The sequence below is a fragment of the Capra hircus genome, chromosome 1 (assembly GCF_001704415.2).
Source record: "Capra hircus breed San Clemente chromosome 1, ASM170441v1, whole genome shotgun sequence".
Classification (NCBI taxonomy): Eukaryota; Metazoa; Chordata; class Mammalia; order Artiodactyla; family Bovidae; genus Capra; species Capra hircus.
Genome location: NC_030808.1, coordinates 138,489,644 through 138,508,843, shown reverse-complemented (window position 1 = coordinate 138,508,843; position 19,200 = coordinate 138,489,644). Strand labels below are relative to the sequence as shown.

The following is a 19,200-nucleotide window of genomic DNA, read 5'->3' as shown; positions in this document are numbered from 1 at the left end:
TCTCTGCTTCATGGAGCTTTTAGTCTTAAGTAGATGTATATATTATGTTGCTGGTAGGAATTGTGGAAGCTTTCTCCTGACTCTGTTGCTTTGAAATAGGAAATGAGGTTGTTAACTGAGAGTGGGACTAGGAAAGGGATACATTGGGAGCATGAGGAGAGAAGGCTAGTGTAGACATATCCTCTGGGAGAGTAGGAGAGAGAATGGTGAGTCCCGTAGGTGTTAAAGTCACCTGGCTTGGGTGTGTTGGAAAGAGTGATCGGGAGGCAGTGGTTAAAAATCCTTGTGAACCATGGCAGGTAGCCCCCGGAGCAGCATTGGCTGCAGGTAAGATTTGTCACTAAAGAAGGGAATGGAAGACACCTACCCCTCTCCTCTCCTCATGGTGCTGTTGGGGAGGACTGGGGAACAGCCATGTCTTGTGGATGAGCAAGTTAGAGCAGTGTGGGAGGGAGTGGGCGTACAGGTGATTTGTGGATGACTAGCTGGGGCACAGTTGGGAGCATTTAGGAGACCGGGAGGTGGCATGAGGAAAAGGGATTAAATACATTCTTTGGAGAGAAGATCATATAAGCAAGTGGAGACACAAAGGAAGACAGCCTAATGAATCAAACTAAGTAGAAGAGCATAAGCAGTCACTTCATACTGTTTAACAGAAAAAAGGGCTCAACAGACATTGAGAAGCAGCTGTTCTTTAAATCTCATGAAGACAGAAGAAGGGAAAAGGCCATATTGAGTGTCAGTGTTAAGGAAACATGCAAGAGAGCTTTTCCTTACTCTGTTTCTGCAGTGTTTCAAGAATAAAGCTATTTTCTTTTCAGAGCTTAAACATGGTTGGGATAAACTGGGTGAATTGTTTAGATTGTGTATTTCCTTTAGTACCTAAAAGTTTGAAATGGCCCTGTCGAATGAGTGTCCTAACAAGTGTATGGCATTTTCTTGAGTTTGATCTCTATGACAAAACAGACAGTTCAAATTGGTAATTTAAAAAACATTCTTAGTTATATGTACATAGGATATTCTGATAATTCTTAATGTTGAAGATTTTTAGTATATCTTGTGTTTTAACAGGTTGCAGTATTTTACAGAGCTAGCCCAAGGCACAAGATGAAAATTATCAAGGTGGGTCTTTAAGAATCACAAATGCTTCTGTCGGTCTGCTTTACTACTGGGAATATGTCGAGTACTAAAGTCAGAAGTGTTGTGAAGCAAAACAGGTTTTTTTTAAAGCCTGAGATGGAAACATTAACAGAATTTTGTTAGCAAAGGAAGATGTAGAAGAAAGCTTTAAGGAAATATCTGCAAATATAATCTTCTTTTAACATTTGAATAGTGTCAGTCTGTTCTGATAAGAGTCTACAGCCAGATCACTCCAGTGTGAATAGGAATAATTACTATAAATACAAAAAGAAAAAAATGTTTTGAGATTGTGTATAGTTTTAAAGGGGTATGATATTTATATTAGTCAAATATATACAAAGCAGCTGACATGGTATCCATACATTCATCGGCTTATTACATATAATAGTGCCCCATTGTAGTAAGGTCAGGGTTTCTCGCCTTGGCAGTGTGACACTTGGGGGCTGGATAAGTCTTCATTGCAGGAGGCTATCCTCTGTGTTTTAGGTTTAGCAGCACCCTTGGCGCCTGTCCTCTAGATGCCAGTAGTGTCCACAAAGTCATGACACTCAAAAATGTCTCCAGACATTGCCAGATGTGCCCTGGGAGACACAATTGCCCTGAGAACCACTGTGTAATTGACTGTACATCAGGCTTTACACTTAAGAGTTCTCACACATGGGAATATTAATGGCAGCTTTTTCTAAGCTTTATCCTAAGACCTCCATATACTGAAGTTTTTTGAAAAAGTGATGGTCTATATTATTTCCAGTCTTTGATTATGTGGGAAAGAAAAAGAGGGGATTTGTATACCTCCTTATCTGTGTGAAAGCAGCATTCTAATCAGAACGCCTCCCTCCCACTTCACCCCTCCTACCCCCAGTCTCTGCAGAAGAACGGGTCGGTTGTGGCCATGACAGGAGATGGAGTAAATGACGCAGTTGCTCTGAAGGCTGCAGACATTGGAGTTGCGATGGGTCAGACTGGCACAGATGTTTGCAAAGAGGCAGCTGACATGATCCTGGTGGATGACGATTTTCAAACCATCATGTAAGTTTTCCTTCACTGAACGCACATCAGAGAGTTTCTGCCTATCCTTTTCTGCACCTCATTGCAGAAAAGTGTTTAGCAGTTTTAGATGTTGGATGAGCTAAACTATTTTACTAAACTAAGCAATTTTGTTTTGTGTCCTGCTGTGTAGTTTTGGGGGAAATTATTTGTATGGAATGGACTTTAAAAATGGCAGGGCTATTCATTTAAGAAATATTACTGAGTACCAGCCAAGTTTCACGTTTCCTTGCCATTAGTGTGGTGGTACAGCAGTGGACCTTCATGTGGTTTTATTCAAGTTAAATTCAGGCTCTCAGGAATAAGCATGTGCCTGGCTTTATGAAAAGATTATAAATAAAGATCCCATCCATATCTGTTTGCTTATGTCAGGAATTCTTCACATTGTCAATGATGCAGTTTATCATTTGAATTGATTTATTTCATCCATAGTTTCTAATTGATTTAAGATTCTTCCATAATAACCTGCTGGTGTCATTAACCCATGTGGCCTCAGGTGGAACATGTGGGCCCTCAGGACGCAGAATTGCAAGGTTCTTCTAAGGATAGAAGATACTTAATTTCCATTCTTAGAACTGTATAAAAATCTCAGAAGATAGGATAGTTTGTTTATAAAATACATGTTTTCCTAGACTGAGCAAAGTGAGTGAGAGGATTTTCATGAATCTTTGTAAAATATATTCTTTTTATAATTCTGGTACAACATATACCTAATTGTATCTAGGAATAACAGATAAGTTAAATTCTGTAATTCTTATGTCATTGCCATTTAATTTCTGACCTGCATTAACTTAACCCCTTAACATATATACATCTGTACCTTTAAGAAAAATAAGCTTGGGAGGGTTAAAGAAGATAATTGTTTTAGTATTATAAATGTGTATTATTATCTTGTATAGAAATACAGTATGTGATTTTAATGTTGAAATGTCTTTAAGAATAAAAATTGTTATGAAATTAGTTCAGGTACAGTAGGAGGCTTGATTTTAATGCCTTGCCAGATAGTGTTTCTGTATTTTAATTATGTAAGTAAAATTGTTTTATTAATGTATGAGTTTTATCAGTTGGGAGCTTGTTTTCAAAATTAGTTCCACAGTACTGCTGTATCCTTATTTTTTTGTGATTATATTTTCTCACCTAATTTTATTTTTAACTTTCAGGTCTGCAATTGAAGAGGGTAAAGGGATTTATAATAATATTAAAAATTTTGTTAGATTCCAGCTGAGCACGTAAGTTTGTAAGAAATTGTGACAAACTTATGGGTCTTATAGATAAATGATTCAAAAAGTAGAATTGAAACAGAATGCCTATAAGCTTCTGGGCTCTGTTTCTCGTATATAAGTTTTCCAGTGTGAAAACTGAATTCTGTCCTAAAACTAAACATGGCATGATAAAGAGGTTCTAAATATAATTACTTGTCTATATCATCATCAAAATATATTAACTATTGTGGCTTATTTAATACCTTCTGAAGTAACTAAGAAAGAGGTGTCAAATTTTAATTTTTCTTCTTGGTATCTTTTTCCAAAAGCAGTGGCTTTTATTGTAGTCTATTACAAAACACAGTTATGAAAATATCATTGAAACTCTTAACTGTTATCTGAACTCAGTTAAAAAAATCTTCCTCTATTTGTTGTTGTTATCTAAACGCTTTGCAAATCCTTTATTAGATTGCTGTGGATTTTAAGGGCTAACTCTTTAGATCATAAGGGCTAAATGTCCACACTAGTGAAGCAGTAGCTTACTTGGAGATACAGGCTTCCTTTAAAAGAACAGTAGTAACGTGAGAGTTTTAAATGCTAAGAAAGTGATTTCATAAAATTAGCAAGAATTATACAATGTTGATCCATTTTAAAAAATAACTCTTTCTTTCGATAGGAGTATAGCAGCATTAACTTTAATCTCACTGGCTACATTAATGAACTTTCCCAATCCTCTCAATGCCATGCAGATTTTGTGGATCAATATTATTATGGATGGACCTCCAGCTCAGAGGTAAGAGTTTCCTCATTTGTAAACTAGAAGGACAGAGATGGCCTTATATCCTGATAGTTAAGCTCTAAGACTTCATTCCCGGGCAGCATCAGAAATCTCTGCAGCATCATGTTTGTTTTAAGTCGTGTGATGTGAGCATATCATTTATTCTTCTGGGATGCTCATTCATGCATTATGATATGGGCTTTTACACTGAGATCAGAGCAGGGAATAGGTATAGTCCCTGTCCTTGAAGTAAGCTGTTTGTTTCTTAGAATAGAATGTAATGGAGAAATCTCTCTTTGGCTTTAGTGCTATTACCAAGGTTCCACAATTCTTAGAGACTCCGGGAAAGTATTGAAGGACTACTTCAATACTGTAGTATTGAGCATCTAATGTTTTCTTTTATAATAACCGGGCCCTAGATACAGCTTTCTTAACAGAGTAATTAATATGTATCAGTGTATAACAAATTATCCTAGTTGAAACTTCCTTGCATGAAAGATACTTCAAAATCCAGTTGGTTAGTCATGTATTTCAGGCCATATTTGAAATAAGTTATATAAATGAAATGGGGCAGTTTTTTGAAATTTGATTATCAGGCCTCTACCAAACTGTGGCAAATAAACAAAACAGCCAAGAGTGATAAAATTTATGGGTGTTTTTGAGTGATCGTAGCCAAGGTTTTCTTCATAATTCAACATTTTGTTTCCATAAGAAGGCATTTAGTTTCTGGGATAATTGAGGTCAATGAACTTGTGAAAGTAATAAATCCAAATTTTACTTAAAACTTTAATTCACTTTTCTGTTTGTTTTGAAGCCTTGGAGTAGAACCAGTGGATAAAGATGTCATTCGTAAACCTCCACGCAACTGGAAAGACAGCATTTTGACCAAAAACCTGATACTTAAAATACTTGTTTCCTCAATAATCATTGTTTGTGGGACTTTGTTTGTCTTCTGGCGGGAGGTATACTCACTGGATAAGTTGTTATATTAAATGCATTCTGTATGACACGATTCCATTATTTTTGTATATTAAACAGAAGGCTGGAAGTTAGGATAACCTTCAAAAATAGAATAAAACATTTAAAAATAGTTTGATTTCAGTATTTATGGGTTAATAGAATTCCTGATTCATATTTTAGAATTATTTAAATATGCAGAGAAATATCAAATACAATAAAAATCAGCATGAATATTTGGGTAGAAGTTAGAAAATCTGAGCCTTTAGTATAGCTATTTTAATGTCATTAAAAAGGAAAGTTGTTTTTAATGTCCAGTTTACAGTTTGGGAGAAGACTTTTTTCTTTATGTAGACTACAGTCCATGGGGTCGCTGAGGGTCGGACACGACTGAGCGACTTCACTTTCACTTTTATGCACTGGAGAAGGAAATGGCAACCCACTCGAGTGTTCTTGCCTGGAGAATCCCAGGGATGGGGAAGCCTGGTGGGCTGCCGTCTGTGGGGTTGCACAGAGTCGGACACGACTGAAGTGACTTAGCAGCAGACTACAGCTATTCTTTAGGTGACTTATTTAAAGGGTGTATGGGAAATTTAAGTTGCTTATATGACTTATGGGCTTCCCTGGTGGCTCAGAGGTTAAAGCATCTGCCTGCAATGCAGGAGACCTGGGTTCGATCCCTGGGTCGGGAAGATCCCCTGGAGAAGGAAATGGCAACCAACTCCAGTATTCTTGCCTGGAGAACCCCATGGACGGAGGAGCCTGGTAGGCTTCAGTCCATGGGATCACAAAGAATCGGACACGACTGAGCGACTTCACTTCACTTTCACTTATATGGCTTATATCTTAGACTAAAGCTTTTTTAAGAGAAAGAAAATATTAGCCCTTTAAAAGCATGTAGTATTTGTCCATTAAATTCAGCCAACTGAAAATCTTTTTCTCTAACAGCTGCGAGACAATGTGATAACACCTCGGGACACAACAATGACTTTCACGTGCTTTGTGTTTTTTGACATGTTCAATGCACTGAGTTCCAGATCTCAGGTACGCTTGAGTGATTGTAGCTGGCTAATTCAATTGGGTAGAGTACTCTCTGTAAGTGGGCAAGGTTTTTAGCTTTGCTTGCTTTTGTAGCCTTGATTACGGGTCCAGATATAGCCTTCCTACAGACATGTGTTCTAACAGGGGTAGGAGATTTGGGGAGATAAGCCTTAACCTTGGCCAGAAGATTAAAGTAACTCACAGATGTCATCACCTGATTTTTCCTCCTCTCATTTTCTTATTGTCTGTAGCTACGTGATAGGTTCAAGTTAACATTATCTGAGCATAGGACAAAGTTCATGGCCACTATTAAGATGGTGTACTTTCTTAACTATTTATTACCATTCACCATGCTTGAACTTTCCAAGTACAATGCATTAATTTAGACTAATTTTTAAAGAAGCTATAGTATTTGGGTTTTGTTCTGTGAAAGGCATTTTTACTTTTTCAGTATACATGTAACTAAGTCCAATCTTCAAGAAAGTTTCTTAGATTATGTACCTTAATGAAATGATTTAGAAAAGAATCATATACAAAGAAAGTTTTATGCTCTGGAATGCTAAAGGGAGTTTCTGTGGCCTTTATTTTTTAATAGAATCACTTTTCTGGGGGGGCGTGCTATGTGGCATGTGGGATTTTTAGTTCCCCAACAAGGGATCAAACCCAGGACCCTTGCATTGGGAGCATAGAGTCTTAACCACTGGGCAGCCAGAAAAGACCTAGTATCACTTTTAAAGAAAGTCCTTGATAAAGGAAAGGTGCTTTAAAATTCACCCTACTCCATGTGAATTATTTCAAAATATAATTAAGAAATTTCATATACTAGTATTGTAGAATTCAGTCCAGCTTACTAAAAATTAGAGGTGAATATAATAGTAAAGAAGTTGTTTCTAGTAATAACTGAACTCTCTGCTCTGCCAACAGACCAAATCTGTGTTTGAGATTGGACTCTGCAGTAATAAAATGTTTTGCTATGCAGTTCTTGGATCCATCATGGGACAGTTATTAGTTATTTACTTTCCTCCACTTCAGAAAGTTTTTCAGACTGAGAGCCTAAGTATACTGGGTAAAAAAAATGTTATGTTTTATAATTTATAAATGAGTTGTAAATATTTTCTAATGCATTTAAGAAAACTTTTTAAAAAGTGAAATAAGTGGCTTGCTTTGAAAAATATGTGTGCTGTTTCTATTTGGAATCACATTTAGGGGAGTCACTCCCCCAAATCTGGTTTTAAACTTTTCTGGTAATTTTTTTCTTGTTAATTTTTTATAGGTTATCACTCATCAAAATCATATTTGGTGATTCTGAAAGAGTAATTGTAGTTGATAACTTTTTAATTTTGTGTGAAGAAAAAACTAGATTTAAGCTCACTAAAAACCAGATGGCTCGTCTTTAAAATTACCATTTTGGTTGTTAAGCTAACATTTTCCTATTTGCATGTCTTATTTTATGAAATAACAGCCCTAAAAACAGAGTTTTACTAAGTTGATGTGGAAAGTGAAAGTGAAAGTCACTCAGTTGTGTCTGACTCTTTGCAACCCCATAGACTATGTCCTTGGAATTCTCTAGGACAGAATACTGGAGTGGGTAGCCCTTCCCTTCTCCAGGGTATCTTCCCAACCCAGGGATTGAACCCAGGTCTTACGCATTGTGGGTGGATTATTAACCAGCTGAGGGCCACAAAGGAAGCCCAAGAATACTGGAGTGAGTAACCTATCCCTTCTCCAGCAGATCTTCCTGACCCAGGAATTGAACTGGGGTCTCCTGCATTGCAGGCGGATTCTTTACCAACTGAGCTATCAGGGAAGCCTGATGTTGGAAAACAGACATTATTTTTTCATACACTGTGGGTGAAATGTATCATCATATAGTACATTTAAAAGTTAATCTTCCTGTGTAAGTGTGAGGATGGATGCATTTTATTATAATGCTAGTTCTCACTCTTGGGTTTTTAAAGTTAATTTGGATATTTTTGATCACTATTTTTTGCTGTAAGTTAATCTTAATGTCGAACTAGTTTAATTTCAGGATTTTAATTTCATACTCATATTCTTTCCTCTTTTTAAAAAAATGGAGTTTTAGGAAGACAGGTGAAATTTTTTGGAGCAGTAAATAAGAATGAGCTAGTGTGAAACACCATTGTAAAGACATGGTCTTTTAACAGTAACTTGCAAGTGGAATACATGCAGATTTCAATCAAGTTATTCCCCACTGCTTGAACAGCCTTTAAAAAACAGGAAACTCTTGGTTGTGTTGCTGTTAAAGTTTGTGATTCTCAGGTTATTGTTCAGGGAAAGCAGTCAGAGGACTTGTTCTCTGGGTTCTAGTTCTCTGGTGCTGCTTGTCCTTGCTGTGTGACTTTGCCTAAGTCATTTGGTGCATTTGAGCTTTACTTTCCTTATTTTTAAACTGAGGCTAATTGTGGCTACTCAAGGAATGGTTGAGAAATAATGTATTTTAAAAGCTGTGGTAAAATGCTAGAAAAACATAAGCTATTAACCTCTGAAATTATAAGTTCAAAGAATTGTAAAACTCTGTTTTTTCTTGCAGATTTACTGTTTCTTCTGGGTCTCACCTCATCAGTGTGCATAGTGGCAGAAATTATCAAGAAGGTTGAAAGGAGCAGAGAGAAGATCCAGAAGCCTGCTAGCTCAACATCGTCGTCTTTTCTTGAAGTATGATGCATATTGCATTCTTTTATTTGCAAACTAGGAATTGCAGTCTGAGGATCATTTAGAAGGGCAAGTTCAAGAGGATAAAATGAAGATTTGAGAACTTTTGAACTTTTTATTGACTAAAAATGAGTGTTAAAGACTTGAGACTTTAACCTGCTGAGAGTCCCAAATGAAATTATGCAACTTTGGTAACATTTTCCTTGATTTAAATTGGCTTTTGCAATTGAATGGAACTTCATAAAGTGTATGGGCAGTTATTTAATTTAAAAAAAAAAAAAAAAAGGTAAAACCTGAACCACCTTCTGCACTTAAAAGAGGTCTAACAGTTCAAATACACTATCTATTCTAGATAGACATGATTTTTTTTTTTAATTTTTAAATATTGTACTATTTATGGTGATGGGGCTTTCTTACTAATACACAAATAAATTTAATCATTTCAAAGGCATTCTGTTTGGTTTAGGAAGTTAATTCCCAGGAGTGCCATATTTCAGCTACTGTATGTCCTTTTCCCTGCAGTGTAAGCAGTTCAGCTACCTTGTGTTATCATTTTTGTATCTCACGTTTTTTTGCACAGGATGTGACCACTGTCAGATCACTGTTCTTTTCTTTCTTTTTGTGATTGAAAAGCCTATACTGCAATTTGAAGTAAATGTTTGCTTTTCTTAGTAAGTGTAAATGGTTGCCTTTTTTCTTCCTTTTTTTATTTTTGGTATGAGTCTTTGGTCTAGCAAAATTAATAAATATAGAGCTGTTGAGTAGCTTTCTAGGTAGGGTAGCTAGGGTAGGGTAGTAATTAACATTTAGTCATGGAGTTAAAAATATTTAAGACTGTTTGGGCTGAAATTGATAGCAGATTTATATTAACTTGTTATGCCTTTTTTTAGAGTTAATGTAAATACATATTTTGTCAAGTATCATCTTGACGAAGTCACCTCCTAAATATAAATCCAAGTACCTCACCTGAATATCTGAATTGTATTATTTCAATGTCTTTTTATGTGTACTTTAAAGAATCTTTTTTAGAAAGTATAGAGTGGGAAACCAAGAATTGAAAAGCCTCAAACTTAACTAAACAGACAGTTTATGGACCAGAGTATAAGTGGGAGATTCTGTGCTGACCTTGGTTTCCGTGAATCTGCAGCTTTGGGGCCTAGGTGGAGCACAGCCCAGAGTCTGTCCCTCTCCTGCTTCCACCAGTATCTTCTGTCTTCTTTCTGCTTTACTGGGCAAGCTAAAGAAATAGATAGATTTGCTCGGAATGCCATCAGTTTTTGTAATAGCTGGATGGGGTGTAGGTAATTTGTTTTGAGCGTGTGGCAAATTTGGGCCAGAAATTCAGAATTAGAAATACATTTTCTGTTGAGTATTTCTCTCTGAAACAGAAACGGGTCTCAACTTCTTACATGTTTAATTCTTCCTAAAGGTTACTGAATTTTGTATTTTATAATTATACTCTCCAGTTTTTATCTCGAATATTAAACTGCACTGTTAGCAACACAGTACTTTTGTTGGCGATAGGAAAGATACCTGTTCTGTGAGTCTGTGGGGATATAACTGAAACAATTTAGTATAAGGACCTGAAATGTCTGCAGTTTATTCTACTTTACTCTTTAAGGCTTGATAGTCAAATGTACATGGAAGCCATTGTCTAATCAACTTTTTCTTTAGTGATGGTGATGTTTCATATCTAAATTTTGTAATAAGTTTTCTTCTCTGTTACAAAGACTTCAAATACGTATTAAGTGCACGTCAATCTTTTGCTTTGCATTTTAGGTTCATATGAAATAAATGTGCCTATTCCGATATATAAGATTTTAAACCTCCCCCCAGAATGATTTATTTTCAAAAGTTAAGGTTCTTCCAGTTGGGACTGTTAATGTTAAAATCATATGGATGTTGAAGATACAGAAATTGCACAGTACTCATAGGACACTGAATCTGTGATTTAAAAAGAAGTGAAATGTATAATACAGATATCCATCTGTATAACAGATTTCCCACAGTAAAACAACAAATTAGTCTGTCTCTGTGTGTATTTCATATAGCATATTATCTGAATTAGCATGGATAATCCAAATGCACTAGTTATCTAAATTTTTATTTTTTCCCCCATTTCTTGGCCCTAAGACCTGCTAGATGTAGCCCCTAACAACACTAACTTGATTTTTCCATGTTAGACTACCTCATGAAGTTTTTTGTCCTCAAAGTGATTAAATGTCAGGGAAGAAAAGGAACTTTAATTCACCAACTAGGTAGACAGTCCTCAGAGGAGTCACACTGACTGCAGAGGAACGAGACTTAGCATGTTCTCTCAGATTTGTGCTTAGCATCGCATGACCCGGCGATGAAACAGTGTGAGACGAGGCAGACTACACAGCCTCCCCCCAGGACACAGACTTCTTTTAATAGCAGTAACTTCACTGACAAGAATAAAGCACATTTTTGTGTCTCTTGCCCTAGCAAGGCATACCTGTTACACTGAAAGTCTTTCTGAGTCATTGCACATTTTGATCTGTTTCATGTAGCACCTAGTAAAGTGAACACTGGCCATACTCACAACAGATTCTCAGTGACAGGATCTGGTTTGTGGCAAACAATAAATATAAGATCTAAGAACCTCAGTTAACTTTACCTTGCTTTCTGCCTCTGTCACTCGGCAATTTGTGTGCATTTTATTTCTACATATGACTCCCCTGAACTTAGATGGATGAATTGACTGTCATTTGAGAAAACTTTTCTTTAGTACTTAGACGTACTAGGAATAGAAAGGTGGTGGCATCTGTGCCCTTCAGGAGTTCATGCAACAGGTTAGCTGAGGATATAACGTTAACAGGCTGTCTGATCAAAGTTCATAGTGGTATTTGCATGTTTATTTTGAAAATACACATACATTAAAAATGAATACAGTGCACATTTTACTGAAAGTTTCCGTTGACACTGACTTTTGGAAATCTTTGAAATGCCTTTTTAGAGTAAGCTGCGACCCAAATAGTAGCTGATTTGCATACTAAAACATGGTGTGGATAAATGTTAATCCTAACTGGTATATGGGTAGACAGACAGATTATCCTGATAATTAAGCTCGCTTGAGCTCAGTTAGTACTTGCAATGACTATGAACTCTTGTTGGGTTTGGGGGTTTGGTTTTCAGAGTTGGTGGTTATTAATAATGGATAATGGTTAACCAGTCCTTGATATTAATGTAGGTATAATAGTCTTCAAATAGTTTGGTAGGTTTCTGTTTGGGAAGTTCTCAGTCTTAACTTGGAGACGAAAGTGAAATACATTAAGTACAGTGGTTAAGTGCTACCCCAAGAGCTACAGCAGCAAAAGGAGAAAAATAACTTCATTGGAAGATGTGATCAACGAAACTACCTGGAACTAGTGGCATCTTAATCATACCGTAAGTTGAGAAACTCCAGTCAAGGACAGCAGGATGTGGCAACCAAAAGGCATAACGTCTGCAGAGCGTTGGTGGAGTCTGGAAGGGACGGATGAAAATCACAGGAGTTTAGGGCTACGGTAAGGCCTAGCCTAATTGGAGGGCAGGACAGACAGGCTGGAGCCTCGTGAAGGAGGTGAAGGAGAAGAATCTGAGTTATAGCCTGCTGGAAGATTTCAAGAGTGTGGAGTTGGGGTTTTTGTCTTGTAACATGCTGAGGGGGGAGTTCAGAGGGTAAAGACAAAACAGAGAGACTGATTAGAGAACTATAGATGCTTAAGGCTTAGAGGGACCAATTGAGATGTGGCAATTAGTATGGAGAGGAGAACATGGAATTTCTGCCTTCTAAGAGCATTTGACATGACCTGATAGGGGGACGAGAAGACACTACATCTTCTAGCTTTTCGGCTTGGGTACTAGAGTGTTGGGAAAATTTCCAGAGCTGAGCAGCTTTTAGTGGGACACAGGTTGATTTGAAGTGTGAAGTCTGTGATGTTCTTTTCATATTAGATGAGGTTTCTAGCTTGGGATGAATTAAACCATGGCTGACTAATTATAGGTAATAGGAAAATAATTTCTTGTTACACACATTGATTTTATACGTATGTGTATGTGTAAGTAAAATGATTTCATTCCAATCCTAAAGAAAGGAAAAGTCAAAGAGTGTTCAAACTACCACACAGTTGCACTCATCTCACACATCAGCAAAGTAATGCTCAAAATTCTTCAAGCTAGGCTTCAACAGTATGTGAATGGAGAATTTCCAGATGTTCAAGCTGGATTTAGAAAAGGCAGAGGAATCAGGGATCAAATTGCCAACATTCGTTAGATCATAGAAAAAGCAAGAGAATTTCAGAAAAACATCTGCTTCATTGAAGACTATGCTAACGCCTTTGACTTTGTGGAACACAACAAACTGTGGAAAACTCTTCAAGAGACGGAAATACCAGACCACCTTACCTGCCTCCAGGGAAATCTGTATGTAGCTCAAGAAGCAACAGTTAGAACCAGACATGGAACAATGGACTGGTTCAAAATTGGGAAAGGAATATATCAAGGCTGTATATTGTCACCCTGCTCATTTAACTTATATGCAGAATACATCATGCGAAACGCTGGGCTGGATGAACCACAAGCTGGAATCAAGATTGCTGGGAGAAAAATCAATAACCTCAGATATGCAGATGACACCACCCTTATGGGAGAGGGTGAAGAAAAACTAAAGAGCATCTTAATAAAGGTGAAAGAAGAGAGTGAAAAAGCTGACTTAAAACTCAACATTCAAAAAACTTAGATCATGGCATCTGTTCCTATCACTTCACTATGGCATCTGTTCCCATCACTATGGCAAATAAATGGGATGCAATGGAAACAGTGACAGACTTTATTTTCTTGGGCTCCAAAGTCACTGCAGATGGTGACTGCAGTCACTAAATTAAAAGATGCTTGCTCCTTGGAAGAAAAGCTATGACCAACCTAGACAGCATATTAAAAAGCAGAGACATTGCTTTGCTGACCAAGGTCCGTATAGTTAAAGCTATGGTTTTTCCAGTAGTCATGTATGGATGTGAGAGTTGGACCATAAAGATAGCTGAGAATTGATGCTTTTGAACTGTGGTGTTGAAGAAGACTCCTGAGAGTCCCTTGGGCTGCAAGGAGATCAAACCAGTCAATACTAAAGGAAATCAGTCTTGAATATTCATTGGAAGGACTGATGCTGTATCTGAAGTCCCAATATTTTGGCCACCTGATGTGAAGAACTGACTCATGTGAAAAGACCCTTATGCTGGGAAAGATTGAAGGCAGGGAAGGGGACAACAGAGGCTGGATGGCATCACTGACTTGATGGATATGAATTTGAGCAAACTCTGAGAGTTGGTGATAGACAGGGAGCCTGGCATGCTGCAGTCCATGGGGTCACAAAGAGTCGGGCACGACTTTACAACTGAACTGAAATAAAGCGATAGGAATCTAGAAAAATGTAGTGATGAACCTATTTGCAAGGCAGGAATAGGAAATAAGTAAGTGTATGGAGTGATAAATACGTCCATAGAGAATGGACTTGTGGACACAGTGGGGGAAGGAGGGCTGGGATGAAGTGAGCAAGTAACAGTGACATATATACACTACCATGTGTAAAACAGGCTGCTGGTGAGTGCCTGTGATAAAGCGCAGGAAGCTAAGCTTGGGGCTCTGTGAGGACCTAAAGGGGTGGGATGTGGGGAGTTGAGAGGGTGGCTCAAGCAGAGGGGTATATGTATACATATCACTGATTCACACTGTTGTACAGAAGAAACTAATACAACATTGTAAAGCAGTTATTCTCCAATTAAAAACACATTATAAAAAAGCAATAAATGAATGTAACCTCAGCTTTGAGAGAGTAAGATACTTTTTGAAAGTAATTTCTTTAGTTATTAAGAGTTATGGTAAGAGTAGAAAATAGTGCTGATTTTTGTTTTTGTTTGCATTTTATGCATAGTTCTTCTTTGGATCTCGAACCTCATATCTCAGTGTTTCAACACAATCCACTTACTGGTCTTTTTGGACAGTAGTTCTTCAACTTGAAATCCTTTTTGCTCTGTTTTAATTTGAGAATCAGAGATTTTACCTGTTCTTCAAAGCCCAGTTGAAGAGCCAAACAGGATGGCCTTTTTAAATGGCTCTAATGGTATGTGTATGTATGTGTGTGTGAGGTAAATACTGGTTAAAATAAATGCAGCCATAAGTTTGCATATACAACTGTGGGATTTTATTTTTTAGAAAGCATTACAATTTTAAGTACAAGTCACTTAAGTGATAAATGAAGACAGAAATTTGCTATAATCTTCTCTTTTCATTCAGAGTAAATTTAGGTGGTGGAAGTTTGGGTAGGAAAAACATTTTGAGGCTTTAGTTTTGATCCTTATAAATTCCTCTCTGATGTAGACCTGCCAGCACTCCATGTATCTGAGAGTGTGGGGCCTGCTCGTGTCTGCACTGCTCCAGGTAGGCAGTGTTTCCTGTGTGGATCACAGGATGTACCTGGTTCTGCCATTCTGTTCCCTTTGTGTTTGAGTCTAGCCAAATTGGCAGATATCCTGGCAAAGGCCTATACATCTACAGTGGCCCCATGGCTGCTGGCCTGGCTGAACTGCCTTTATACATCAGTCCCAGTTGCCCCATCACCATTATTACTTCAGCAGTAATTGCATTCTTACTACTTAGATGAGGGTAGAAATTATATCTCACAGTATTAAGAGCACACAGTGTGGGAAATTGGGCACACTGTCCTGCATGACCCTAAAGATCTATTTTTGTTTTCTGAGTATTTTCAGCCTTTGAATTAAAAAAAAAAATTCGCTCTTTGATACAGGTTTTTTCTTTTTTTTAAATACCAATTCACTCAGCTATACTAAAATAGTTTTCTATTGAGGCCTTCCCTGTTATACAGTTAGAAGTGACAATTTGGTGTCATCTGTGGTTATAAAATACCATAATGCCTTGACCATTTGCTCTTTTTCATCAAGTCTGCATCTTAAAAGCCAATATGAAACAACTGGTTATGTGAGTCTCACAAAATATTATCTTTGAGCAGTACAGAGCAGACCCCAACCAAAGGGCAGAAAAACGTATGCTTGGTAAAAAGGACACAACAGATTTCATATTGAAGCATTGCTAATGGATTTTCAGTTTAGTTCTGTCACTCAGTCATGTCCAACTCTTTGTGACCCCATGATTGCAGCACGCCAGGCCTCTGACCATCAGCAACTCCCGGAGTTCACTCAAACTCACGTCCACTGAGTCAGTGATGCCATCCAGCCATCTCATCCTCTGTCATCCCCTTCTGCCCCGAATCCCTGCCAGCATCAGAGTCCTTTCCACAGTCACCTCTTCGTATGAGGTGGCGAAAGTACTGGAGTTTCAGCTTGAGCATTGTTCCTTCCAAAGAACACCCAGGACTGATCTCCTTTAGAATGGACTGGTTGGAACTCCTTGTAGTCTAAGAAACTCTCAAGAGTCTTCTCCAACACCACAGTTCAAAAGAATCAATTCTTCGGCGCTCAGCCTTCTTCACAGTCCAACTCTCAACAACCATACATGACTACTGGAAAAACCATAGCTCTGACTAGACGGACCTTTGTTGGCAAAGTAATGTCTCTGCTTTTGAATATACTATCTAGGTTGGTTGTAACTTTCCTAGAAGTAAGCATCGTTTAATTTCATGGCTGCAGTCACCATCTGCAGTGATTTGGGAGCCCAAAGTCTGACACTGTTTCCACTGTTTCCCCATCTATTTCCCATGAAGTGATGGGACCGGATGCCATGATCTTCGTTTTCTTAATGTTGAGCTTTAAGCCAACTTTTTCACTCTCCACTTTCAGTTTCATCAAGAGGCTTTTTAGTTCCTCTTCACTTTCTGCCATAAGGGTGGTGTCATCTGCGTATCTGAGGTTATTGGTATTTCTCCTGGCAATCTTGATTCCAGCTTGTGCTTTTTCCAGCCCAGCGTTTCTCATGATGTACTCTGCATGGAAGTTAAATAAGCAGGGTGACAGTATACAGCCTTGACGTACTCCTTTTCCTGTTTGGAACCAGTCTGTTGTTCCGTGTCCAGTTCTAACTGTTGCTTCCTGACCTGCATATAGGTTTCTCAAGAGGCAGGTCAGGTGGTCTGGTATTCGCATCTCTTGAAGAATTTTCCACAGTTTATTGTGATCCACATAGTCAAAGGCTTTGGCATAGTCAATAAAGCAGAAATAGATGTTTTTCTGGAACACTCTTGCTTTTTCCATAATCCAGCGGATGTTGGCAATTTGACCTCTGGTGGTTCTGCCTTTTTTAAAACTAGCTTGAACATCTGGAAGTGCATGGTTCACGTACTGCTGAAGCCTGGCTTGGAGAATTTTGAGCATTACTCTACTAGCGTGTGAGATGAGTGCAGCTGTGCGGTAGTTTGAGCATTCTTTGGCATTGCCTTTCTTTGGGATGGGCGTGAAAACTGACCTTTTCCAGTCCTGTGGCCACTGCTGAGTTTTCCAAATTTCCTGGCATACGTAGTCCAGCACTTTCACAGCATCATCTTTCAGGGTTTGAAATAGCTCAACTGGAATCCATCACCTCCACTAGCTTTGTTCGTAATGATGCTTTCTAAGGTCCACTTGCCTTCACATTCCAGGATGTCTGGCTCTAGGCGAGTGATCACACCATCATGATTATCTGGGTCGTGAAGCTCTTTTATGTACAGTTCTTCCAGGTATTCTTGCTACCTCTTCTTAATATCTTCTGCTTCTGTTAGGTCCAGACCATTTCTGTCCTTTATTGAGCCTATCTTTGCATGAAATGTTCCCTTGGTATCTCTAATTTTCTTGAAGAGATCTCTAGTCGTTCCCATTCTGTTGTTTTCCTCTATTTCTTTGTATTGATGGCTGAGGAACACTTTCTTATGTCTCCTGGCTATTCTCTGGAACTCTGCAGATGCTTATATCTTTTGTTTTCTCCTTTGCTTTTTGCTTCTCTCCTTTTCACAGCTATTTGTAAGGCCTCCCCAGATAGCCATTTTGCTTTTCTGCCTTTTTTTCCATGGGGATGGTCTTGATCCCTGTCTCCTGTACAATGTCATGAACCTCTGTCCATAGTTCATCAGGCACTCTATCAGATCTAGTCCCTTAAATCTATTTCTCACTTCCACTGTATAATCATAAGGGATTTGATTTAGGTCATATCTGAACGGTCTAGTGGTTTTCCCTACTTTCTTCAATTTCAGTGTGAATTTGGCAATAAGGAATTCATGATCTGAGCTGCAGTCAGCTCCTGGTCTTGTTTTTGCTGACTGTATAGAGCTTCTCCATCTTTATTAGCTGCAAAGAATATAATCAATCTGATTTCGGTGTCAACCATCTGGTGATGTCCATGTGTAGAGTCTTCTCTGGTGGTGTTGGAAGAGGGTGTTTGCTATGACCAGTGCATTCTCTTGGCAACGCTCTATTAGCCTTTGCCCAGCTTCATTCTGTATTTCAAGGCCAAATTTGCCTGTTACTCCAGGTGTTTCTTGACTTCTGACTTTTGCATTCCAGTCCCCTATAATGAAAAGGACATCTTTATTGGGTGTTAGTTCTAAAAGGTCTTGTAGGTCTTCATAGAACCATTCAACTTCAGCTTCTTCAGCGTTACTGGTTGGGGCATAGATTTGGATTACCATGATATTGAATGGTTTGCCTTGGAAATGAACAGAGATCATTCTGTTGTTTTTGAGTTTGCATCCAAGTACTGCATTTCGGACTCTTTTGCTGACATGATGGCTACACCATTTCTTCTAAGGGATTCCTGCCCGCAGTAGTAGATATAATGGTCATCTGAGTTAAATTCACCCATTCCAGTCCATTTTAGTTTGCTGATTCCTAGAATGTCAGCGTTCACTCTTGCCATCTCCTGTTTCACCACTTCCAGTTTGCCTTGATTCATGGACCTGACATTCCAGGTTCCTGTGCAATATTGCTCTTTACAGCATCGGACCTTGCTTCTATCACCAGTCACATCCATAACCGGGTATTGATTTTGCTTTGGCTCTGTCCCTTCATTCTTTCTGGAGTTATTTCTCCACTGATCTCTAGTAGCATATTGGGCACCTACTGACCTGGGAAGTTCCTCTTTCAGTATCCTATCATTTTGCCTTTTCGTACTATTCATGGGGTTCTCAAGGCAAGAATACTGGTTTGCCATTCCCTTCTTCAGTGGACCACATTCTGTCAGACCTCTCCACCATGACCCACCTGTCTTGGGTGGCCCCACATGGCATGGCTTAGTTTCATTGAGTTAGCTAAGGCTGTGGTCTGTGTGATTAGATTGACTAGTTTTCTGTGAGTATGGTTTCAGTGTGTCTGCCCTCTGATGCCCTCTAGCAACACCTACTGTCTTACTTCGGTTTCTCTTACC

At 38.4% G+C, this 19,200-nt stretch overlaps 1 protein-coding gene across 5 annotated transcripts in view; it reads left to right on the top strand.

The window, feature by feature from the left end:
• The window catches only part of ATP2C1 (ATPase secretory pathway Ca2+ transporting 1), a 153,112-nt gene extending 142,243 nt beyond the window's left edge, over positions 1-10,869 (top strand). For 4 of the 5 annotated variants that reach the window (XM_018051436.1, XM_018051432.1, XM_018051417.1 and 1 more), the window contains 8 exons: positions 1,072-1,122; positions 2,003-2,169; positions 3,348-3,416; positions 4,066-4,182; positions 4,982-5,129; positions 6,073-6,168; positions 7,090-7,231; positions 8,717-9,803. In XM_018051436.1, the coding sequence (XP_017906925.1) occupies positions 1,072-1,122; positions 2,003-2,169; positions 3,348-3,416; positions 4,066-4,182; positions 4,982-5,129; positions 6,073-6,168; positions 7,090-7,231; positions 8,717-8,847 (921 nt within the window). In that variant the 3' untranslated portion in view covers positions 8,848-9,803. Of the gene's footprint in view, positions 1-1,071; positions 1,123-2,002; positions 2,170-3,347; positions 3,417-4,065; positions 4,183-4,981; positions 5,130-6,072; positions 6,169-7,089; positions 7,232-8,716 lie in introns of all 5 variants that reach the window. The other variant, XM_018051409.1, reaches the window with a different exon arrangement.